Source organism: Nerophis ophidion, linkage group LG26 (assembly GCF_033978795.1).
Source record: "Nerophis ophidion isolate RoL-2023_Sa linkage group LG26, RoL_Noph_v1.0, whole genome shotgun sequence".
Taxonomy (NCBI): Eukaryota; Metazoa; Chordata; class Actinopteri; order Syngnathiformes; family Syngnathidae; genus Nerophis; species Nerophis ophidion.
Genome location: NC_084636.1, coordinates 26897450 through 26924886, shown reverse-complemented (window position 1 = coordinate 26924886; position 27437 = coordinate 26897450). Strand labels below are relative to the sequence as shown.

The 27437-nt window shown below is 36.3% G+C and overlaps 1 protein-coding gene across 1 annotated transcript in view; it reads left to right on the top strand.

The window, feature by feature from the left end:
• Window positions 1-9203: 9203 nt before the first annotated feature.
• Window positions 9204-27437, top strand: part of notch2 (notch receptor 2) — a 90052-nt gene continuing 71818 nt past the window's right edge. Inside the window, exon 1 of the mRNA XM_061888495.1 lies at window positions 9204-9541. Coding sequence (XP_061744479.1) covers window positions 9469-9541 — 73 coding nt within the window. The 5' untranslated portion in view covers window positions 9204-9468. The remainder of the gene's footprint in view (window positions 9542-27437) is intronic.

Below are 27437 nucleotides of genomic sequence, written 5' to 3'. Positions count from 1 at the left end.
AGGCTAGCTCGGGGACTGGCGCTAGCTCGGAGGCTAGCTCGTGGACAGGCGCTAGCTCGGAGGCTAGCCAGGGGACTGGTGGCTGCGGCTGGGAAAAGCGGAAGATAGGTGGGATATCTCTGGCAGGGGGAAGTCTGTCTGGTTGCAGCTGTGCTACCACATTAGCACAGCCACCAGTACTAAAATGAAAGACTGATGGTATAGGTCTGGAAGGTGTTTGCCTGTCTGGATGCCGCTGTGCCCCCACACCAGCACAGCCACCAGTACTATCCCCCCCTTCCGAAAGCGGATGCCTGACGCTTCCTGCTGGCTTAGGAACAAAGGGTGGGAAGAGGGTGTTCAGGCAACGAGAAAATTCCTCCTTCCCTGTATTGAAATCAAACAGTCCCTTGAGAGAGTGTTGAGGGCTATAAACATTGTCCATGGTGGAGGAAAAAGAAAAAGACATCCAAAGAGGGACAAAAAGGGAGGAGGAAGGGGAAAAAAAGTCACTGAGGCGGAGCTAAAGTCACTGGGGGACGAGCAAAAGAGAAAAAAACAAACAAAAAAAAACAGCCGTCAGGTCCTATATATAATTTTGGCGGGAACTTACTGTTATGGTTTACTAAGGGAGGACGTGACGGCAAACGGACACCAGGTGGCAGTATGTCCAAATATTTATTAATATATATATGTAATAATAAATCAACAGAAAATATACTAAGTAAATGGAGCGTGGCAAAAACTATAGAGTGTATGGTGTTACTCTAAGTGTGTAAATTAACTGAAGTGTGTTTTACCCAAGTGTTGACAAAAGAGAACGCGGAAGTCCGTGGGGCAGGCAGAGGGTTCAGGTCAAACGAGCGAGGAGTCGAGGTACAAAGGAGGCAGTCAGAATCCAGAGGGAGATCCAGGGAAAAGAGTGAGACGCACAGCTCACCTTGCGGGCGACGGAGGATTCTGTGGGGACACGGGAAAAGACACTGAGAACACGTAGAGGTACAGGGCACAGGGAGAGCAGGTTTGCATAACGCAGGGTGATTGCTTACGGTACGCATTTGGAACTAAGTTCCCGCACGGATCCCTGTGTCCACTGGTCTTTTATGCTGCTCATCGTCAGTCACAGGTGTGTCCTGCAGCCGGCTGCGGCGGAGAGTGGGCGCGGTCCGCTTGATGAATGCGGGGGCGTGTCTGGAGTGCGCTGTCGGCGGGTCCTCTGGTTGGACTCGCAGCGGAGAGAGACGCAGAATGCGCATGTCCCACAACATGCACTGTAGCATTTTGAGGTTGTTTGTTCAATGTAAAGTGATTTTACAAATAAAATATATTAATATTATTGTATACGCAACAAACTTGTTTTTTTTATACGGAGTATGACTTACAGTTCTAGCTATTAGGTTGTTCTAGTTTTTATTTTATTTTACTATTTATTTTACTTGTTGAGGGGCGCTATTTGTGGTTCTAGCGTTGTTTTTTTGGTTTGTTTTTTGTTTTTAAATGCACTGTAGGACTTTGAGGTTGTTTGTTCAATGTAAAGTACTTTTACAAATAAAATATATTATTTTTATTATATACGCAACAAAGTTGTCTGTTTTTTAATACTAAGTATGACACACAGGGCCAAAGAAAGTTGCGACTTATAGCATACGGACAGACAGTGTGACGTGTTGTGCTGTAAAGTATAAAATATTTAAGTGCACTGTAGCACTTTGAGGTTGTTTGTTCAATGTAAAGTGCTTTTACAAATGAAATATATCATCATTATTACACACACAACAAACTTGTCTGTTTTTTTCATACTAAGTATGACATACAGGGCCAAAGAAAGTTGCGACTTATAGCATACGGGTCGACAGTATAATGTGTCGTGGTGTATAGTGTAAAATATTTAAGTGCACTGTAGCACTTTGAGGTTGTTTGTTCAATGTAAAGTGCTTTTACAAATAAAATATAGTATTATTATTATATACGCAACAAACGTGTCTGTTTTTTATACCAAGTATGACATACAGGGCCAAAGAAAGTTGCGACTTATAGCATACGGACCGACAATGTGACGTGTCGGGCTGTGTTAGTGCTGGCATTGCATCAGTTGATGTAAATAAAATATTTTGTGAGCACACATTATTCGTCTGGGCCTTATTGGATAAAACACGAGTGCCGGCATTTTGGATAAAGAAGGTGAGAAACGCCTCCTAAACCCTCAAAAACAAGTCTTCAATAAGGGTACATGTTAAATTAACCATTTCATTCATCCTATGTATGTATTTTGCATTGTTTTATGTATTACTCTCTATAAAATGTGTGTTGTTTTAATATCTTGAGGGTCTGGAACTGATTAATTTGATATACTTCTCTTTTTAGTAAAACTTTTAGTTAGTGTACCTTTTAACTATCAGTTTTAACTATCAATTGTTTTTATGATGTTGTCCTTGTTGTTTTAATTGAATTGTTGTTTTACTTCACCTATGTGTTGTACCAAAAGTGTTTAAGTGTTTTATAAATAAAATGTGCTGACTTACTTACTGGCAATATTTCTTGAGAGGAAAATTGCCTCGGTTATTATACGATTCGGGCTACGTCCGACCTTTTGGAAAAGATTACTATAAAAGCCGAGGAACCTCTGCAGTTCCTTTTTTTTTTTATTTTAATGCAAAATGAAGGAACAATGAACTTCTCCCTGCAAAGTTAAGGTATGTGTTGCATTTATCATGCCCAGAAGCAACACAACAATATTTACTGTCATGGAACAGGATTAGAATGGGGACTCCTGTATTAAATAAGGTATGTAACATTTATTTCCAGTACATTTTGAACCAGACTAACTAAAAAAAAAAAATATTTCCTTGCACTTACTTTAGCATGCGATATTTTTGTCTTTTATTCTGTTTTTACTGCACATAATTGAAAGCCTTATTGTATTTTTCCCTTTTTTTCTTCACATAATTTTACATGTGGAAATAAGTCAATTAAGATTGTTTGTGCCTTGGAGACAAATAAAGTTCAGTTTAAAGTTAAAGTACCACTAATAAGTCACACACACACTAGGTGTGGTGAAATTACCCCCTCCATTTGACCCATCCCCATGTTCCACCCCCTGGGAGGTGAGGGGAGCAGTGAGCAGCAGCGGTGGCCACGCTCGGGAATCATTTTGGTGATTTAATCCCCAATTCCAACCCTTGATGCTGAATGCCAAGCAGGGAAGTGTTCTGAAAAAAAAAAAATGCTGCTTCATAGAAGAAATACAACCGGTTGCATAATCTGATAGTTAGTCATTTAAGTAATGGATGGATTTTGATGACTTTTCAGGAAATGTCTGAAATAAGTCCTGAAACAAGCGCTTTTGCATTATTAGTCATATATGACCTTGTTTTTTATTTATTTTATTTTTTTTTAAATTGATCTCAACTCTGTACACTGCTGCTGGAATTTTAATTTTCCTGAAGGAACTCTCCTGAAGGAATCAATAAAGTACTATCTATCTATCTATCTATCTATCTATCTATCTATCTATCTATCTATCTATCTATCTATCTATCTATCTATCTATCTATCTATCTATCTATCTATCTATCTATCTATCTATCTATCCATCTATCTGTTAAAATACTTATAGCATGACTTGGATTTTTGGCAAAAGTATCCCACAATGCATTGCCAGCAGCCATATTTAAAGGCTAGCGTCAGCATTCACAATAACGCTACACGTAATTGTCAGGCTTGTCCCTGACAGTTTGGTTTTGTTTTAATGTTTCCTCTTTGTATGTCTTTGTTTCCTGTCAGCGCTTTTATTTTGGTAATTTCCTGATTTTCTCCCTGAGCGCTGTTTCCCCTCAGCTGCGGCTGATTGGCACCTGGCCACACCTGGTGTCAATCAGCCCGGCCTTATTTAAACCTGCTTTGTCCTCCAGTCAGTGCTGGATTATTGTCACCACTACCTGTCAATGTCATTATTACTTATCGTTGTAGCTGTGTCTGCTTTTGTTCACTCTGCTCATGCCACAGTTCCTTTGTGTCACAGTAAGTGTTTTTGTTCATAGCCAAGTTTGTTCTCCGCCTTGTGCGCGCCTTTTGTTAGTACCCTTTTGTTTGTTCTTGTTTTAGTGTTTAAATTAAATCATGTTTTCTTACACAATGCCTGCCGCCTTCTCTGCATCTGGGGGTTCGTCACCAACTCAACCTGACAGTAATATTTCCAAACTATCCATCTATCCATATTCTACTGCTTGTCCCTTTTGGGGTCGCGGTAGGTGCTGCATGGAGCTTATCTCAGCTGCATTCAGGCAAAAGGCGGGGTACACCCTGGACAAGTAACCTACTCATCGCAGATTTCCGAACTATTCAATGGGAAATAACATTGCACTGTAATATGATGGAGAAATACTTTGAGTCATTAGATAAGAAGTCCCATTCTTGTTATAAGTGCGATTGGATGCCAGGATCCTTACAAGATTGACGAGTCCGAGTTGAGTAGAGACCACATCTTCCCCCATGTCTTATATCCGGACTTTGCAAATTACTTATTTTTTTTCAACGCAGCCCATTTTGCACCTTGGAGGATTTTCAAAATGATAAGAGTCTAGAACAGGGGTGTCAGGTTTTATCTGGCCCGAGGGATGAGTTTGCTAAGTATAAAAATGTGTCAACATTTTGGAATAAAAAGAAACTGCTGTTCTAAATATGTCCACTAGATGTCACAATAGCAATTATTTGTATATTTGTAGATGATGCTACATATGTAAAAAAAAACACACAAAAAACCCACATTATGTTAGTGCACTAATTGAGGAAAATGAGCAAACTACATAAATAACATCCTGTAATTTGATTTTGATACAATTTTTTTTTTATCTTGATGGATTAGCTGAGATAGGCGCCCGCGCCCCCAAAAGGGAATAAGTGGTAGAAACTGGACGGATGGATGGATTAAAAATGAACACCAATGAATTGACTGATGTGCTATGATCCGCTGCCCGGATCATCTCATATTCTGGTTTTGTTCCGTTTTTGTATTATAGTCTGCCAATGTTTGTCTTAGTTCCTTGTTTAGTCTGTTTCCATAGTTGTTTATTATTTTCACCTGCCACGGTTTGCAGACGCACACCTAGTTTTGCTAATCACCGTCCTTATTTAAGCCTGCCCTTTTTTGTTCATTCGCTCTCGCATCCTAGTTAGTGTTTCACTACAGTGATGATTCCAATTCCATGTGTTTACTTGCTAGCTTTCACGCTAAGCTTTTTGTTCCTCGTGCTAGTTTGTTTGTTATTTCCCTAGCTCCCACGCTAGCGCTTTTGGCTGTTTCTAGCTCCCATGCTAGTTCAGTTTGTTTTGCCTTTTCCGCCTAGTACCAGTTTTTCTGTTCATAGTCTGTTTTATTTATTGAATAAATCTCCATTTCTTACCGTACGCTGTGATCGAGCCCGACTGCATCCTTGAAAGAACGCCTACGCATCACAATGCCCAGCAATTGTTACATGATTAACATTATCACATCATTTATTCAGAAAGCATAAATAATGACAAATAAAGATAGAATACTTGTAAAAAAGTGTAAAAAAAAAAAAACAACAACATTATGATTCGTACATTTTCAGAATGTGACCGTTGTATTTTTTAAACAATGAAAACAATCTAAAGTTGTCTTTATCTTTAAGTTATCGTGCCGTGATTTTACCAGTCCGGCCCACTTATGAGTAGATTTTTCTCAGTGTGGCCCCCCATCTAAAATGAGTTTGGCACCCCGGCTCTAGAAAGCTATGACCGCTTGTTTGTGGATGGGTTTGTGAACTTTGTGTTTATCTGTAAAAGCCCAGTTGACAAGCCAGGCTGGAGTCATGGACTCACAGAAATGAGCCGGCCCGATTTTAATACCCTCGATAACCAATTTCATGTCATGTCAGCACACTGTTCTTGTAAAGCCGGATTGGGACAATAATGTTCTCATGTTTTCAATGTTGTTTTATGTGAAGGCTACAGTCCGGATTAGAGAAATTGACTACTATTTAAATCAATACGACTGCTATCAAAGTTCTTCGACCAAACACATCAACTTAATTCAAAGTGGGTCTGTCATTTGTTTTAGATTCATTTGAACTTTTCTTTTTTTTTTATTACCTGAAATGAAATGACGGGCCGGTAAACAATTAGCTGCGGGCCGCAAATGGCCCCTGGGCCGCACTTTGGACACCCCTGACAATGTTGACATCTATAGTTATATTTTGATAATGAAAGGGGGAAAAAACGCTACTCGTAAACGGCGCATACAACAGCAACAAACATGGCTGTAGACGCAAAGTTAAATCATCAAATGCAATCTTAGCCGAGCAAATACGATGCGAGTCCTGATACCAATTTCCTTGACCCAGCCACACACAAAGAAGCTGCAGACCTCCATGCTTTTCCAAGTTTTCATCTGTTTTGTTGTGTAGAATGGTGTCTGGAGAACAATGGTTCAATGTGTCTGGGAACACGACCAACATATAATAATTGATGTCACTCGACAACTCTTTTTTTTTTTTTAATTAAGTATAGGGATCTATTCCATTGCATAGTTGCTTTTTTTTTTTTGCACGTATCTGCTTTTCACAGGAAAATGTAAGCCTCTTTTGTACTCAGATAGTTTGCGCGTTACTTGCTGTACAACAGCCATTTTACTATGAATTGATCAATGTGGACCACTAAATTTTCAACTTGTTTAAGTCGGGGTCCACGTAAATCAATTCATGGTACAGAATCAATCAATCATGTGGTTTTTCTATTTTCAAACTTTGATTGATTGATTGATTGATACTTTTATTAGTAGATTGCACAGTGCAGTACATATTCCGTACAATTGACCACTAAATGGTAACACCCGAATACGTTTTTCCACTTGTTTAAGTTGGGGTCCATGTAAATCAATTCATGGTACAGAATGTGGTTGTTCTATTTTCAAACTTTTATTGATTGATTGATTGATGCTTTTATTAGTAGATTGCACAGTGCAGTACATATTCCGTACAATTGACCACTAAATGGTAACACCCCAATACGTTTTTCCACTTGTTTAAGTTGGGGTCCACGTTAATCAATTCATGGTACAAAATGTGGTTGTTCTATTTTCATACTTTGATTGATTGATACTTTTATTAGTAGATTGCACAGTACAGTACATATTCCGTACAATTGACCACTAAATGGTAACACCCCAAAAAGTTTTTCAACTTGTTTAAGTCGGGGTCCACGTTAGTCAATTCATGGTACAAATATATACTATCAGCATAATACAGTCATCACACAAGTTAATCTTCAGAGTATTTTCATTGAATTATTTACAATCTGGGGGTGGGATGAGGAGCTTTGGTTGATATCAGTACTTCAGTCATCAACAATTGCATCAACAGAAAATTGGACATTGAAACAGTGTAGGTCTTACTTAGTAGGATATGTACAGCTAGCAGAGAACATAGTGAGTTCAGATAGCATAAGAACAAGTATATACATTAGAAGTACATTTAATTATTTACATTAGGTTATTTATAATCCGGGGACATGGGGTGTGAATGGAGGAGGGTATTAGTAAAGGGTTGAAGTTGCCTGGATGTGTTGTTTTAGAGCGGTTTTGAAGGAATATAGAGATGCACTTACTTTTATAAGTGTTGGGAGTATATTCCACATTGATGTGGCATAGAAAGAGAATGAGTTAAGACCTTTGTTAGATCGGAAACTGGGTTTGACGTGGTTTGTGGAGCTCCCCCTGGTGTTGTGGTTAAAGAAGTAGTTTGACATGTACTTCGGTATCAGGGAGGTGTAGCCGATTTTATAGACTAGGCTCAGTGCAAGTTGTTTTACTCTGTCCTCCACCTTGGGCCAGCCCACTTTGGAGAAGTGGGTTGGAGTGAGGTGTGATCTGGGGTGGAGGTCTAAAAGTAACCGGACTAGCTTGTTCTGGGATGTTTGGAGTCTAGATTTGAGGGTTTTGGAGGTGCTGGGGTAACCAGGAGGTGCAAGTGTAATTGAAAAAAAGGGTTGAATGAGAGTTCCCGCTAGAATCTTCAAGGTGCTTTTGTTGACCAGAGAGGAGATTCTGTAGAGCATTGGTTCTCAAATGGGGGTACGCGTACCCCTGGGGGTACTTGAAGGTATGCCAAGGGGTACGGGAGATTTTTTATAAAATATTCTAAAAATAGCAACAATTTAAAAATCGTTTATAAATATATTTATTGAATAATACCTCAACAAAATATGAATGTAAGTTCATAAACTGTGAAAAAAAATGCAACAATGCAATATTCGGTGTTGACAGCTAGATTTTTTTGTGGACATGTTCCATAAATATTGTTTAAGTTTAAATTATTCTTTTTTTGTGAAGAAATGTTTGAAATTAAGTTCATGAATCCATTACAATCCCCAAAGAGGGCACTTTAAGTTGATGATTACTTCGATGTGTAGAAATCTTCATTTACAATTAAATCCCTTGTTTATTTGTCAACAAGTTTTTAGTTAATTGTATATCTTTTTTTTTCCAAATAGTTCAAGAAAGACCACTACAAATGAGCAATACAACGATACAATTTAATAAATCAGAAACTGATGACACAGTGCTGTATTTTACTTCTTTATCTCTTTTTTTCAACCAAAAATGTTTTGCTCGGATTAGGGGGTACTTGAATTAAAAAAAATGTTCACTGAAAAAAGGTTGAGAACCACTGCTGTAGAGGAATCTCGTTCTTTGGTTGACAAAGAAAAACATCTGAAGTTGTCTTTATTTTTAAGTGATCGTGCAGATTTTTCTCCATGTGGCCCCTCAATCTAAACTGAGTTTGACACCCCTGATGTAAAGACTGTAACACTGTAAACAAGGACAATTGCACAGTGCATTACAAAATGTTTTAAAATATTTGTACTTCTACTCATATTTCCACCTCTTTGTCTTTAGTTTGAACGATTGGAGTCAACGAATGGGTTAAATTTTGAGTCATTTGCCAAGCACCAAGAAGTGGAAGAAAAATGAGAAAATAAAAATTCCTCCGCTGCGGCGACAAATGGGGATCAGAACTTTCCCTTAAAAGAGTTTTGGCGTCATCCACAACCCGATAGGTACATCTAAAAAAATAAAGTGGACTTCATCATGAAGCTTTAAAAGCAGATACGTAGGAAGAGGGCGTTAATGGCGGTGTGAAAGTCATCTTTTGAGCCAGACTATAGAGCCGTTTTGACTTCGGCGGAAGGATCCACTGTGGCATCTTCGCTCCTTGACTTGAGTGAGGTAGAGAGGTGCGACGCAGCGTGTGACTAATTCAAGTCAAACTACTCACTTTTGGAAAGGACAAACGCTTAAATGATAGTGACACGTAAAGACAACATTGAAACGCTGCGATATTTTTTTATCTACTAAATACGAGTCAATTGTATTTTCCCCACCGCTTTTTTTTTGTGTTTTTTTTAAGAAGAAGTTACCGACCGGGAGCTCTCAACTTTTGCTGCTCTTATGTGGATTTTACAGCGAAAATGGAGCAAATACCCGGTTTCTCCTCCGGAAAGTCACTAGTCCTCATCCTGGGCTTCGTTCATCTCTCTCTGGGTAAGTCTTTTTTTACACGATAAAACTAAAATTCCTTATGTTGTGAAGGTTTTTTTTACTTTTTTTTTTTTTTTTACCTCCACCTTCAGTGGCTTGCGCATAGCATCACATAACATCACATAGCTTTTAAGCTAGCTGCCTTCTTTCAACCGCAAACTGTTTAAACTAACATTTTAGTAATAATTCAGCAACATTCAAATACTTTTTCTCTTAAAGTGACATAAAGCTATTTTATTTTAATTTAATTGAATTATTTTTTTATTTTTTTGGTTTTTGTTTTTATTTTCATTTTTTCTGCTTGTATTTCTTTTATTTTTATTTTTTTATTGTTATATGGTTTATTTTTTTCTGTGATGTGGACCCCCCTTCTTTCAACCACAAACTGTTTGAACTAACATTTAAGTAATAATTCAGCAACATTCAAATACTTTTGCTCTTAAAGTGACATAAAGCTATTTTATTTTAATTTAATTTAATTATTTTTTTATTTTTTGTTTTTTGTTTTTATTTTCATTTTTTCTGCTTGTATTTCTTTTATTTTTTATTTTTTTATTGTTATATGGTTTATTTTTTTCTGTGATGTGGACCCCCCTTCTTTCAACCACAAACTGTTTAAACTAACATTTTAGTAATAAGTCAGCAACATTCAAATACTTTTGCTCTTAAAGTGACATAACGCTATTTTAATTTTAATGTAATTTAATAATTGGTTAATTTTTTTGTTTTTGTTTTTATTATTTTTTCTGCTTTTATTTGTTTTTTTTCTTATTTTTAATGTTATATGGTAAATTTTTTCTGTGATATTAATCCCCCTTCTTTCAACCACAAACTGTTTGAACTAACATTTTAGTAATAAGTCAGCAACAATCAAATACTTTTGCTCTTAAAGTGACATAAAGCTATTTTATTTTAATTTAATTGAATTATTTTTTTATTTTTTGTTTTTTGTTTTTATTTTCATTTTTTCTGCTTGTATTTCTTTTATTTTTATTTTTTTATTGTTATATGGTTTATTTTTTTCTGTGATGTGGACCCCCCTTCTTTCAACCACAAACTGTTTAAACTAACATTTTAGTAATAAGTCAGCAACATTCAAATACTTTTGCTCTTAAAGTGACATAACGCTATTTTAATTTTAATGTAATTTAATAATTGGTTCATTTTTTCGGTTTTTGTTTTTCTTATTTTTTTCTGCTTTTATTTGTTTTTTTTTCTTATTTTTAATGTTATATGGTAATTTTTTTCTGTGATATTAATCCCCCTTCTCTCAACCACAAACTGTTTGAACTAACATTTTAGTAATAAGTCAGCAACATTCAGATACTTTTGCTCTTAAAGTGACATAAAGCTATTTTAATGTTAACTTTTTTTATTATTATGTTTTATTTTATTTTTGTATTTATTATAATTTTTTTCTGCTTGTATTTCTTTTATTTATTTTTATTTTTATCGTTATATGGTTTATATTTTCTGTGATGTGGATCCCCCTTCTTTCAACCACAAACTGTTTAAACTAACATTTTAGTAATAGGTCAGCAACATTCAAATACTTTGGTTCTTAAAGTAACATAAAGCTGTTTTAATTTTAATTATTTTTTTACATTTTTTTAATTTGATTTAGATGTTTTTCCTTCTTGTATATCTTTTATTTATTTTTGTTTTTTTTAAATCGTTATATGGTTTATTTTTTCTGTGCTACGGATCCCCCTTCTTTCAACCACAAACTGAACAAACATTTTAGTAATAAGTCTGCAACATTAAAATACTTTTGCTCTTTAAGTGATATAAAGCTATTTGAATTTAACATTTCTTTACTTATTATTTTTCTGCTTGTACCGTATTTCCTTGCCGCAGGGTATATAGTATGCGCTTGCCTAGAATTACTGCTGGGTCAAACTCGTTTCGCAAAATAATTAGTGCATGCTCAGCATTACCGCTGGCTCAGGATTAACGCCGGGTCAAACTCGTTTCGCCAAATATTATTTTTATTAGCACATGTCTAGAATTTCCACCGGGTCAAACTCGTCACGTCACGAGTGACACTTCACTCGTCATCATTTTCAAAATGGAAGAGGCTGATTTCAATAATTTGAAATCGCATAAAGGGAAGAAGATTAAGAGCTATTCAGTAGGATTTAACGTCCAAGCTATTGAATATGCTAAAAAGAACAGAAAGCAGCTATGTTTGATTAATATACCGTAGCTGCATGTGTCAAATATGAGTCATTAAATGACTCCCGCCTCCTGGTGGTAGAGGGCGCTAGTGATCCTTTTTGCGACAACTTGGCTGCAGAAGAAGTGACAACAAGCAGCAAGAGTGAGCAGCGATCGTTTATTTTTTCCTCTCGCTTGCACTTTTAACATGGAGGATGACATATCTAAAATAAAATCGTTTTCTAAACTGGACTTTCAATCGAAGCAGGAGGTAATAAAGGAAGATCTCCATCGAGACAGAGAGACTTTTAAAACTGAAGAAAGATAAGGAAGACTTCTATAAATAAGTTATCGATGCTTTTAAACTGAAGGAGCTGAGCGTGGACTTCATTTATAAGTAAAGGAAAGACCATAATAAAGTTTTTTTTATTAAACGTGCTTTTCATGATGGTATCCTGACATCACACTCAAATTTAGAAGCGCAGGCCTAAATTTACCGCATGCCTTTGGTAAGCGCCAGAGTGAGAAGAGGTTTTAAAATAATTAGCGCATGCTTGCCTTTACCGCATGCCTTTTGTAAATGCCGGAGTGAGAAGAGGTTTTAAATTAATTAGCGCTCCGGCGGCAATTCAAAGAAATACGGTACTTATTTTATTTATTTATTTTTTAAAAATTTTTTATCGTTGTATGGTTTATTATTTCTGTGATACGGATCCCCCTTTTTTCAACCACAAACTGTTTAAACTAACATTTTAGTAATAAGTCAGCAACATTTAAATACTTTTGCTCTTAATGTGACATAAAGCTCTTTTTATTTTAATTTTATTTTATTATTATTTTTTTTCTGCTTGTTTTTCTTTAATTTATTTATTTTTTATCATTGTGTGGTTTATTTTTTCTGTAATTATTGATCCCCCTGGGTCTGAAATAAAATGACTACTACTACTGTAGCAAGTTAATTTGAAGCAACTTATTAATGTTGTCCCGATACAAATATTTTGGTACCAGTACCAAAATTATTTGAATATTTTTCGTTACTTTCCCAAGTAAGATGGACCATAAAAAATTGCATTATTGGCTTTATTAAACAAACAAAATAAACCACAAAGCTTCACGATGTGGTGAAACCGCAATATTTGAAGCGCAATGTGGCAAGAAATGGCATTACTGGGTTTGAATCCCAGTCAAAGATGTGTAAGTAGCAAATGTATGTTTTGAATATGTTATTTTTTTAAATTTTGCACCCAAAAAATTATTGAAGAATTTTTTTCCAATTTTTTTATATCACCGTAGTACAAAACATCAATCCATCCATCCATGTTCCATACCGATTATCCTTATTAGGGTCGCAGTAAGCTGGAGCCTATCCCAGCTGACTTCGGGCAAGAGGTGGGGTATATCTGTGAATGCCGCTTAGGGCCTAGCTTTGGAATAATTGTCACTACAGATTAGTGTTGTCCTGATACCGATATTTTGGTACGGTACCAAAATTTGTTTGATACCTTTCGGCACTTTTCTAAATAAAGGGGACAACAAAAATTGCATTATTGGCTTTATTTTAACAAAAAAAATCTTACGGTACAATAAACATATGTTTCTTATTGCAAGTTTGTCCTTAAATAAAATAGTGAACATACTAGACAACTTGTCTTTTATTAGTAAGTAAACAAACAAAGGCTCCTAATTTAGTCTGCTGATATATGCAATAACATATTGTGTCATTTTCCATTCTATTATTTTGTCAAAATTATTAAGGACAAGTGGTAGAAAATGAATTATTAGTCTACTTGTTCATTTACTATTAATATCTGCTCACTTTCTCTTTTAACATGTTCTATCTACACTTCTGTTTATACAAAATAATCACTTATTCTTCTTTTGTTTGGTTGCTTTACATTAGGTTTGGATGATACCACAAATTTGGGTATCAATCCGATACCAAGTCGTTACAGGATCATACATTGGTCATATTCAAAGTCCTCATGTGTCCAGGGACATATTTCCTGAGTTTATAAACATAATATAAATTAAAAAAAAATGAAAGAAGAAGTTGTGATACCAAACAATATTGACGTAATCATAGTAGTATCAACTAGCTACGCTCCTGTACTTGGTATCATTACAGTGAATGTCAGGTGTAGATTCACCAATGGCGTTTGTTTACATCGTGACGCCGGTGAATACTTTGTCGCCATGGAGGTGAGGATTAGTGATTTAGAAGTAGCTAAAACACTGCTGACTGGTGCTGGACTTTAGCCGCCAGTTAGCCATGTCTTAAAGCACCTCTTCCGGTGGGCGTTTCAGTGTTATAACTTCACTTTTATCGTTACTTTTTAAGCCAAAATGTGTCCGTTCTCTCTTTTCTGTCTACACACTGTGTCTGCTTGGGGGGTGAACCGGTACTTTTCAGAGGCGGTATAGTACCGAACATGATTTATTAGTATCGCGGTACTCTAGGTTCCATTCTAGAGGCTAATCTTTCCTGTGATAAAATGGCAACCAAGGTGATCAAAAAGGTCAACCAAAGAACGAGATTCCTCTACAGAATCTCCTCTCTGGTCAACAAAAGCACCTTGAGGATTCTAGCGGGAACTCTCATTCAACCCTTCTTCGATTACGCTTGCACCTCCTGGTACCCCAGCACCTCCAAAACCCTCAAATCTGGACTCCAAACATCCCAGAATAAGCTAATCCGGTTACTTTTAGACCTCCACCCCAGATCACACCTCAATCCAACCCACTTCTCCAAAGTGGGCTGGCTCAGGGTGTAGGACAGAGTAAAACAACTTGCACTGAGCCTAGTCTATAAAATCCGCTACACCTCCTTGATACCGAAGTACATGTCAAATTACTTCCTTAACGTAAATGACCGCCATAACCACAACACCAGGGGGAGTTCCACAAACCACGTTAAACCCAGATTTCGATCTAACAAAGGTCTTAACTCATTCTCCTTCTATGCCACATCAATGTGGAATGCACTCCCAACACTTATAAAAGTAAGTGCATCTCTCTATTCCTTCAAAACCGCTCTAAAACAACACCTCCAGGCAACTTCAACACTTTACTAATACCCTCCTCCATTCGCATCCCATCTCCCCGGATTATAAACAACTCAAATGTACTTCTAATGTATATACTTGTTCTTATGCTATCTGAACTCACTATGTTCTCTGCTGGCTGTACATATCCTACTAAATAAGACCTACACTGTTTCAATGTCCACATTTCTCTGTTGATGCAATTGTTGATGACTGAAGTACTGATATCAACCAAAGCTCCCCACCCACCCCCCGGATTGTAAATAATGTAAATAATTCAATGTACATACTATGATGATTAACTTGTGTGATGACTGTATTATGTTGATAGTATATATTTGTACCATGAATTGATTAACGTGGACCCCGACTTAAACAAGTTGAAAAACTTATTCGGGTGTTACCATTTAGTGGTCAATTGTACGGAATATGTACTGTACTGTGCAATCTACTAATAAAAGTATCAATCAATCAATCAATACCAATACCGGTATACCGTACAACCCTACAACTTATTGTAGCATCTTAAGAGTTTAAAACTTAACTTTATTAACGTCCCTGAACGCAACATAATTTATATTTCCTGTCTATTTTGATGTATATTTTAATACATTTTAATTGGTGTAATTAGTTACAAATGTCTGGACCACTGAACACAACACTTTCTCAAATGTGCTTTATTCATTCTACTTATAGGGGACCCATGATGTTAATTTTAATCTATATTTAAAACCCGGCCTTGTGGTCTACATAATGGTGTACATTTAGCTTAAATTAGGCTTCAAAGTCACTTTTGCAACCTGTGTTTTGGGTGTGTTTGCAAGATGTTGGATTCTGGAGGTGCTTCCAGATTGGAAATGAAACCATGCCACACTTGAGAAAAAACGTAATTGCGATTTTTCATGTTTGTCTGTTTATCTGTGTTGGCCCTGAGATGAAGTGACGACTTTTCCAGGGTGTACCCAAGACGTGTTACTTTTAGAATGTCAATCAACATATTTTTGTCTCAAGGTGCCATACATGACAATATACAATGATTTACTTTAAAGTAACCCATAAAAACTATCAGTATTTATCCTGGAATGTAATAAAATAAAGCAAGTGACAATTCAAAAGGATATACATTTTTATTTCATATTACTGTACAGTTGTTTACCATTGTACTGTAATTGGAAGGTAAATAACTTTTAGGTGCCCTAAAAAAATGGTCTCTCATTTATGTAAGCAAAAATGTAACTTAATTAAATATTGAACGTCGTGGAGTGCATTTTTTTCCCAGTTGAAAAAATGATGTCGAACTTTGTTTACGGCATTCGTGCTAGTTTGTCCATGTTGATGGGCGTAAATCGCCTATCTAATTTGAAGCTGAAATATTACAATATTTGGCTTCATAATCATATATATTCCCTCCTAATTTCTGCTCCTTTGCGGAACTTTTTACTGGCGTATTGAGAGGCTCTGTGTGTGTAAAGCTGTCACTACAGTCTCCACTTAACCAGACAAAGATTGTGAATGACTGCGATCAGTTAATTCTGCTGTTAAATAAACTTGCTGAGAGTAATGCCGTCTCGATGTAATACAACTCTTGATAGAAAGTTGTCATTTGTTATATTTGTTACATCATTCTTACAAGGGACAATGCACATTAATGAACATAAAACATGTAAATGTGCCAGATGTACATCTGCAGTACCGTCAGGTTGATGGTAGGCCTGGGCCCATAACCAATTTTGCTTGACAATATATTTACCTACAAATTATTGCAGATAAACGATATTACTGTCAGCATCATTTCGAGACCAAATCAACCTCTGATGTAATGATAATACATAATAATAATAATGCAAGTAGTATAATTTATCAAATGCAATTAACTTATTTTTTCTCGTATATTTTGACGTTGTAATTACGATATGAACTTTCAAATATTCAAGTTTTACAAAACAAACAAAAAATAAATTAAAATATACTCTTGTTAGTACATTTTGCACTCAAATAGAATTTTCAATAAAAATAAATAAAATAGGTGCTGTCTGTGACAAATATACACAACCAAAACAATAATTAAAATGTGTAAAGTTATTGTGAATAAAATAATCACAGTTATCATTATTACTGTATCATACTTACTGTACACACACACTAAAATCATCATCCAAATTGTATTTTAATTTTTTTTAATAACTGAAATAGATAGCCACACCAATATACTTTCTTGGCAAAGGAAACACAAGAGCCATGTTATTTTTATTTGTGTGATTAAATATATTTATCGTTTTCCATTTTAATTTGTAAACTATTTAGAATGTTTTTTTCAATAACTGTAAATTGGGTTGTCATTTCATTTCACTTTCGCTTTATATGATGTCACGCGAGCTCACTTCCTGTTGAACACAAATACAGTCGACACTGTGGAGTATATATTGATCACTTTGTGCAAAGACAACACAGCCTTTATGTTCAATGTGAATACTGTCTTTTTGTTATTTTGAGATGAATGTGTTTGTTCAAGTTTAGATTGGGGTATGATGTTTCATTATGGGGAAAGACATCAATGTCTCTTGTTTTTATGTCAGTGGTTCTCAACCTTTTTTCAGTGATGTACCCCCTAGATAGCTAGCAAGCTAACGCAACTCGGTCCATAATTTTATCAATGTGTGGTTATCTACTACGGTTTTTAAATCATTTTAATTTGATAAGGGACTTGTTTTACCACGGTTATCATTATTACTGTTTATGTGCATGTAGTACAAATGCTCATAGCTGCTGAAACCAATACTAAGAGTGACCGGTCTTGCACCCCGTAACAACACATTAACATGGCGATTATAGAGTTTATTTTCATATGTGGTTCTCAAATGGGGGTACGTGTACCTCTGGGGGTACTTGAAGTTATGCCAAGGGGTGTGTGAGATTTTTTAAAAATATTCTAAAAATAGCAACAATTCAAAAATATTTTATAAATATATTTATTGAATAATACTTCAACAAAATATGGATGTAAGTTCATAAACTGTGGAAAAAAAATACAACAATGTAATATTCAGTGTTGATAACTAGATTTTTTGTGGACATGTTCCATAAATATTGATGTCGAAGATTTATTTTTTGTGAAAAAATGTTTAGAATTAAGTTCATGAATCCATATGAATCTCTATTACAATCCCCAAAGAGGGCACTTTAAGTTGATGATTACTTCTATGTGTAGAATTCTTTATTTATAATTGATCACTTGTTTATTTTTCAACAAGTTTTTGGTTATTTTTATATCTTTTTTTCCAAATAGTTCAAGAAAAAAACACTACAAATGAGCAGTATTTTGCACTGTTATACAATTTAATAAATCAGAAACTGATGACATAGTGTTGTATTTTACTTCTTTATCTCTTTGTTTCAACCAAAAATGCTTTGCTCTGATTAGGGGGTACTTGAACGGCGTGGCGCAGTGGGAGAGTGGCCGTGCGCAACCCGAGGGGCCCTGGTTCAAATCCCACCTAGTACCAACCTCGTCACGTCCGTTGTGTCCTGAGCAAGACACTTCACCCTTGCTCCTGATGGGTGCTGGTTGGCGCCTTGCATGGCAGCTCCCTCCATCAGTGTGTGAATGTGTGTGTGAATGGGTAAATGTGGAAGTAGTGTCAAAGCGCTTTGAGTACCTTGAAGGTAGAAAAGCGCTATACAAGTACAAACCATTTATCATTTATCATTTGAATTAAAAAAATGTTTACATCACTGAAAAAAGGTTGAGAACCACTGACGTAGAGAATATTGGCCCAGGTCTAGTTGATGGTATATAGTATATAACATCAACCTGCTGGGTACCAGTTCATTGCAAAGAAACAAGGCCACGGCTCCCATTAATTAAGCATTCTGGTGAGTTTTATTTTTCATGTACTTATTTTAGCTGTTTTTTTAAGGAAGGCCCGTCCATGAAAATAATGCTCACATTAAATTGGTGCAAAAACGTTGAAATGCACCTTTTTAGTGATTTTTTTCATTAATAGAATAAAGGTTGCACAAATCACAAACTGGGTTTTTATGAATCTTCGGGGTCTGTGGGTAAAAAAATAGCCCAGATTTTAGAATTTCTGGTAATGTGTTTTACTCTAAGACGGTTGCAAATAGATTAAACCATAACCATAAACTTTTTTTGATTGATGTTTACAAATGTGTTGTTTGTTGTTATTTTACTCTGGTGACAAAATTATTAAGTTATGACATAACATTATGACATGTCAAGTAAAAATTAGTGGTCTGGTATCGACGGTCAGTATCATCCACCTTTCGGAACGGTGGCCTGTGAATCGCAAGATAATTCCAGCCTTTCAAGAAATGTTAAAAAGTCTCAGGAATCAACGACAATAGTGTACGGATTCTGGAATTCAGACACTTATATGGTGCTTTCAGTCAGCCCTTCTGGAAACACCGTTTTTTGTGTCTGTAGCATTATAGATGATGAGCTGTGTTTGGCTCGTAGATGTTCGCAACATTATGTGAGTTACGAAGCCACCGTTATAGTCACAGACAAAATGATCAAATACTGCACGCAGTAATAGATGTTACATCTACGAAATGCTCTCGTCGTCATCCTCAATTAATTATGTTTTGACTGTTTTCAGCATGCATAAGTAGCAACGATGTTGATACTGGGAATGCATCATTGGCCTCTGGAAAAGGTCACCCAATGAGAGAAAGTGACTTCCATTTGGCTCCGTTCGGATACACATATTTATACAATGCATGCTCAATGACTGGAAATTACACAAAAAGAGAAAAGACAATGTGAACGTGCTGCAGGCAGTGCAAGGAGGAGCAGTGGAATGTTGTTGGTGTTTGACATTCCACCACCCCCCATTTCTCTCTCTTGCTCACACACACACACACACACACACACACACACACACACACACACACACACACACAGTCAAGCACATACACACAAACACTGATTAAACGTAATATAAAATCAATCACAATTCATATTCTGTACGGCTTCTAAATAATACTGAAGTTGACTTAACTTGCTTTAATAAAAGGCTTAAGTTTTAGCTAAACCAGTGCTTTCCAAATTCGGGTGTCTGTAACCCCCTTTTAAATGGGCGCCAAAAGATCACAGGGGAGGGACAAAAGCCTTGTCAGGTCCAACACTGGTAAACTTTTAGGTGCATGCAATAAATAACGTCTAGTCAAAAACATTTACAGGACAGAAAGCAAAATGAAAGTAAAATGTGAAAAGTCAGCAAGAGCCTCACAGCTTGATGTTAGCTGCTGGGACACAAACACGACCACACTTAGACACTTAACAATAAAAGCCTGCCAAATGTTTTGCCTTATGTGTGTTAAATATAGCAGGTTAGCATTAGCTCTAAATGCATCTCAATTATGGTTATGGAAACAAACATTTTTTATTCCAGGAGAAACTCAACCTTAGAATCACACTAAAACTTGAAGGTCATCGCTGTAATTTCGTACTTAAACATCCAAAGCATGTGCTCTGCATATGCATTTTGCTTTTTCAAGTGTATTTTGTGATTCCTCCCTGGGGATATTATGATACTAATAACTGCAGTAAAACTCCCAACGGTTAAAATTGCTTTTATAAATGAATATGATAAAAAAATCGGGATTGATAACTGCACTTTGAAAAACTCACGGACTGACTGGCGCCACCTCGTTGGTTTAAATGCTAATATGAAAACGAGACACAGTAACGTCTTTCCCCATTTAAAAAAACATACAGTGTACCCTAATCTAAACTTATATAAACACATTGCTATCTGAACAACTAAGCTATTCTATTGTGCATACTTAACCGAGAAGATGTGCTCTCTGTGTGTATTTGTACTTTTTGACCACATTCAACAATACTGCGATAGTAATGATAACGTCATAATTTTGGTCACAATAACCGTTATATGAAATGTTCTCTGGTACATACGTACTGTTAATGCATCATGTCTCCACATCATTTAGGCTAATGATAAGTACATAATTTGGTGTTTATCAATATTTTTACATATTCATGGCATACAAATGAATATTGAGGGCAATGGATTTACTCTTGACTTGGTGATTTAAGCATTCATTGTTTTCTACCGTAAAAATATAGGTAAAAGGAACAAGTCAGCTTGCAAATTAGACCATTTTGATAAGTTTTGTCTGTCACAGCAGCAATATGTTCTAATTGTTCTGAAAAAAATGTTCAGACTTCAGAAAAGGCATCATGCCCTTTGTCATGACCAATTTTATTACTGTCTGGTATTCTCCACATCTCAGCCCACAGGTTGTGGGCTAAGATGTACTATAGAGTTCAGCATTAATACAAATGGAAAAAACACCATAACACAGTCTCCATAATCTAGCTCCAATCTGGTGTTGTTAATTTTCTAAACCTACACTTTACTTTCTCTGATTCATATCAGACTTTGTCAGTTCCCCACTGGGTTTGATTACTTTTCAAACCTTAAAATATTCTACTAAACCTAAATGCTTCACAACAAATCATTTGGGGTCAATCTCCTATCTTTACGGTTGCTAGAAACAGAAGGTTTTTCTGTATGGGGGAGAGAATGAAGCAAAGCAAATAAACACACCACGGGTCAAATTAGTCGGGCTACTGTTCTGCTTTTTGACTTTCTCAAGAAATTGGCTTGTTTTAAGATTATGCTTGCATAAAAGTGACCAGAATTATATATTTTTTATTTCTTGAATTGTATTTTACTATCCCTTATTTTGCATTAGGGACTTGCAGATATGTTACGCAATACTTGAACTTTTATTGATTCCCATTATTGTTGCATATTTTTCATATATTGTGATTCTGTTTTATTATATTTTTTCCCTACTAATACTTATTAAATCTAAACCTCTATCATCAAAAAGAAAGGACGTTCGGTGTTAATGATCCCGACACAAAACATCGATATAACTTCGTCACATACAGTTGTCATTGATGGTTGGTTCACAAGTTGGGCGAAACAATTATGTAATTGTCAGATTTGCATGAATGGTCATTACCCATTTGTAACTGGAGAGTAAACAGACAAAGAGCAAAATAAATATTTTTGGACTGACAATTAAATGTTTTTCTGTTAATTTTTATTGTTAAGGAGACGCCTGCAAGTACTGTAGCAACCGGTCAGTTATGTATAAGGTAAGAACTCTGATGTCTGACTGTCTGTGAGGCCGTGAATATAATGTGGTTGCCGGCCGATGCGTGCAGAGAGGACAGTTGAATTTGCTGATGTGTCTTTGGTGTGGTTGCGGCCGACAGTACCCTATATCGTTTTTGAAAAATTGGGGAGGTAGTGTGGCTCGGTTCCTAGAGCGACCGGGCTAGCAAATTGAGGTTTCCAGGTTTGATCCCCGCTTCCGCCTACCTACTCACTGCTGTTGTGTCCTTGAGCAAGACATTCTACCCACATGCTCCCATGGCCACCCACACTGGTTAAATGTAGCTTAAATATGTAAATAATGGGTTTCACAATGTAAAGCTCTTTGAGTCTCTAGAGAAAAGCACTGTATAAATAGAATTCACTTCACTTCACAATAAATAGATTGGTCAGCGACAACCTTCTCATCATTCTTGCAACATTCAGGTAGATGTTACAGGACTTTCAGATGGGCTTTCAGGGATGCATCTGGGTCTTGTTGAAAAGAAGACTCATGCTTTCATTACACAGTCGCTGATAGTCTCCACTAGGGTTGCACGATACAGACAATTTATTATATGACTGATAGAAATTTGGCCGACGATTGAGCTTTTAATACTATCATTAGGTGGGCGGTTCGATCCAAATATCAACAGTGTTGATACCGAGTAGTGTAGTATCCGCATATGGTTAACACAACAGTGGTTGGATTGATATTTTTTATCATCAAAAATGTTTTGGCGCGTTTAATGTTGTTTACAAACTCAGGAAACAAGTCCATGGGTACAAGAGGGACCTAAAAGCAATACGCAAATTATTTAAATCAGAGCCAATAGTTGGCAATAATTTAAGTATGTAATTGATATTGTTACACCACCATCCTGTGTTTTTGTCAAATCATAATTGTGATCAAAATTTAATGATTTGATTATCTTGAACGTTTTAAGTACCAATTATGGTATGGCCAATAGTGCCCCTGTAAACATTTGGTATTGGATCGAAACATAAATTTGTAGTACCGCCCAAAACTGATATAAAGTATACCAACAGAAGAGTAAGTGCTTATTAAATCGTAATTTAAGTGTAGATTTTACCACATTGTAACAAAAATTTACCAGCTGTTAACAGTAAAATGAACAAGTAGATTACTAATAGTTTTGAGAAATAATACATCCGGAAATTATGTAATATGTTACTACTAGGGGTGTAACGGTACGTGTATTTGTATTGAACTGTTTCGGTACGGGGGTTTCGGTACGGGGGTGTACCGAACGAGATTCTAAGCTAAAGTCTTAACAAGCTGCTTTGCTTCTTCTGCCTCTGTCTTAGCACCCATCATTGTCCCACCCACACAACCATCTGATTGGTTACATATATAGCAGTATCAGCCAATCAGCAGTGCGTATTCATAGCGCATGTAGTAAATGCTTCAGCGTCGAGCAGATAGGTGTTTAGCAGGTGAGCATAAGGCAGTGTACTCTCCCCAAATGATAATAAACACCTCCAAGTCAACTACTACTAACATCACTATGAGCCTGTTGACCTTCGAGAAACTTGCAGTTCTGGCTTGAGTTGAAGGCTAATTAGCTTTTAGCGTAACGTTAGCTCAATTTGCGGTGTGTGTGTGTGTTTTACGGACAGAAAAGCTTTGAATGGCAGGGTCCCTGCTATCACATGTTGATAAAATATAACATTTACATTATAAAAATCCACTACAGGCTTCCCAAATGCTGTGATAAATTAAGCAAGATGAGTTGACTTGAAACTGTTTAATGTTGCACTTTTTAGAAGTAGAAGAAAAGTTTTGTCATTTTATTCAATCTGAGCAACAATTTGAGGCAGTTTAATGTTGATTAACGTGGGTAGAATTGTTATAGTGTTCCCATTGTTAAAAGGATAAAGCCATTGTTTACAAATCTGGTAAATAAATAACCAAAACAATTTATATTTTGTTGTTTTCTTACTGTACCAAAAATGAACCGAACCGTGATCTCTAAACCGAAGTACATACTGAACCGAAATTTTTGTGTACAGTTACACCCTTAGTTACTACATATGTCAACAGCAAAATCAGTAGCATTTGTAACCAATTTTGTAATGGTTCTATTATTGTTTATTTACCAAATAGTATATGGTGATCTATATCGTTAATGTAGGAGGTTTAAATGTATATCGCGATATAGATTTTAGACCATCCCAAGTCTCCACTAGATTTGTCACTAATAGCTTTTTTGATCAACACTTGTTGGAGCAGGGGTTTCTAACATGTAGCTCACGATCTGATTTTGAGAGACTCACCCGAGGGTCTAGGATTATTTGCGTACATTTTCAGTATTTTTTCCAACTGTTCAAATAAGATATTATGCCTCTAATAAATTACAAATTCTTCATAAACAAATACAATTTTAATATTGCCCATCATGTAAATAAAACACTATTTTCTCACCTCTCCTTTGTTTTTGTCAAAGTAGCTGTTAGTGAGTGATGAAAATGAAATTTTGTTTAATCCATTCAGAGTTGTTATCAATAAGAATCGGGATTTTGATGTGAATTGTTTTTTTTTTCCAGCAACCAATGTCTTTTTATGTACTCTGGCAGATCGAGGGCGTTGTTATAATGTGAAAATGGGTGAGGGCGAAAATGACAAATCAATCTATGACGGGCCAAATTTGTTTGTGGTGGGCCGCAATGAATATAATAGATGTGTGGGAAATACTGCAGTAAGACCGAGGTTTCATTTCTTTACACATGAGTATTATGCTTTTTAGGGTCCCGTCTGATGTGTCACTCAGTTGTTGTGTTCACACCTGACAAAACAAACTGCACCCAAGGGAGATAATAAACTAGGTTTTAGGAAACAAGCTTGTGCTTTGCAAAATGCAATTCAACACTCCTAAACCTCCGGACTCATTAAGTCCCACTAACTGCCTTTGGAGCTACATATTTTTCATGTACTGTAATCATAATTTTTGTGGCTCAAGCTTGTGCCTGGTGTGAAATGCGATTTATTTGTGCAATGCTTCAGCCTTGCCCTCTGAAGACAAAGCAATTAGTTTGAGCAACCGACAACACTGCATTATTTACTGACCACTCACTTCTGCCCACTATCCTTTGGCTTTGTTATTGTTGTGGCATCTGAATTTTCTTTCATCTTTGTTTTTTTTTTGTCTCAGTAAAATCAACTTTGGCTAACCCAAAAGCCCAACCCTTTCCCATCAGCAGTGCTATAAAACCTGATCTCACATGCATACCATGCATGATAGCGGAGACCTGGATGAATTACAGGGTGAGGATATGTGGGACTCTGCTCCAGATGTCACATAATTTCCAAGCATGTTAAGCAATTTTGTGATTTGGGATGTGTCTATTAACAGTTTTGAGTTTTACATGCATCACAGACATGCCTCAGGTCGTTCTCCATTTATTTTGCCAATGCCTTGCTTGACCAGTTTGACCTTGATGCCTTCAGTCGTATTGCATTTGTTAGATGTCATGTCATAATTGGTAGAAACCAAGGTGCCAGCAACTATGTTGGACACATTCACCGCGACTGTAGGCGGTGCTGTGCCTGTGAAGGTTGAGGGAATTTCTGCCTTGTTCAACGGGGTTAGAAAATTAACAGGGAATTACTGTGACATGCATTCCTAAGCAAAACAGGCCCATAAGCTGGTGATCGGTAGGCATTAAGTAGAATACATCAAAGACTTATTAAGTTTAAGATATAGTAGATCATGAGTGTCAAACATGCGACACTCGGGCCTGATAGGTTCAATTCGGCCCGCGAGATGAGTTTGCTAAGTGTAAAACTGATCTGTATTTTCAAATTAAGGAAACTGCTGTTGCAATAGAAAAAATGTTAGGCAAGCAAATACTTTATACCTGGGTGAGCAAGTATACCAAGCAAGAGGTACATGGTAAAGCGGGGCTGTGACTCCTCCCACTTGACCCAACGTAAAACAATTGTAACCCACTTAAAATGCTGCCTGAGACACTGCACATTGATATAGTTCTGTGAAAATGATTGTCTTCTGTGCAATTTAAAGAAAGTCAACATTGGAAATGACAAATGAGGTAGTTGATACATAGAAGCGTTTTTATTTAAGCTTTATTTAGTTTTTGTTCAATCCAAGATGGTCTGTGACTTAAAGTTTAATAGCTTTGTAGATACAACAAGATCAAGTCTAAGTTCAATTTTGTTTTAATTGTGTTTCGAAACGGCACCAATTTTTAACTCAGAATTTTCAACTAACTTGTTTTATCAAGAGGATTATTTGCGATATGTACATTTTCAGAATGTGCTTGTTCTATTTTGGACCGAAGTAAAGTAAAGAAACATTCTGACGTTGTCGTAGTTGTATTTTTAAGTTATTATGCCATGATTTTACCCGTCCGACCAACTGGGAATATATTTTCCTCCATGCGGCCCCTGAGCTAAAATGAATTTGACACCCCTGTAGTAGATGGTATTATGAGCGTATATTCAATATTTTTTGTTAAGAGTTGTAACAACATATATATGTTTTAATTGAAATATTGTTGCACTATTTACTAGGGTGTCTTAAATGCTTTTTCATTGTGTTACCTGAACAAGGTGTTCCCAAAATTATTTTGAAGATGTGCTTTCGTGTATGTAAAACAAATCTGGGTTTCTCCTACATGTAATTAATCTTGGCGCATTATTACGACAAAATTAAAGCTGCCACAACTTAAACATTTTAGTAATAAACTGCATGAATGGATATATATATAGCCCATTATTTATGCAAAATTGACTATTGATGCACCGAAAATTCCTTTACCAAAAAAAAAAAGACTTTGGTTTTGATCACCGAAAAGCTCTGTCGAACCTGAATGTTGGGATGAAGTAGGGCAAATACACACGCACAGACGTTTTTGTAGCGGCATGTTTAAAATAATATTGCTCTAATTTTGCCAATTTGCTTGTCAGTCCCTAATGAAGTGAATTGTGAATTAATATTTATATAGCGCTTTTCTCAAGTGACTCAAAGCGCTTTACATAGTGACACCCAATATCTAAGTTACATTTAAACCAGTGTGGGTGGCACTGGGAGCAGGTGGGTAAAGTGTCTTGCCCAAGGACACAACGACAGTAACTAGGATGGCACAAACGGGAATCGAACCTGCAATCCTCAAGTTGCTGGCATGGCCACTCTACCAACCGAGCTATGCCCCCGTAATGGTGGGTACTAAATTCCACTGTTAGTTGGTTAACCAACCTAAAGTTACAGCGGGATAGTTGTTCTTATCCATAAGTTGTTATCATTCTGATTCATGTGAGCCACATTTTGGGGTTCAGTAACATACAATAGGTACTATCATACAAAAATAGCACATGCAAAGATGGAATGTATCTTTTGACACAGTTTCATCTAGTTGTGTGCAGCAGTTCAGGACACAAAGGGTGTCTTATTTTTCACGCAACTATACATAAACAGTGTGACGATATAGCAGTACAACAAACCATTGCCATATAAAACCTTAAAATGTGTTAACGATTTGTTGTAGCGGTTTTTATTGCTGAGTTTTACT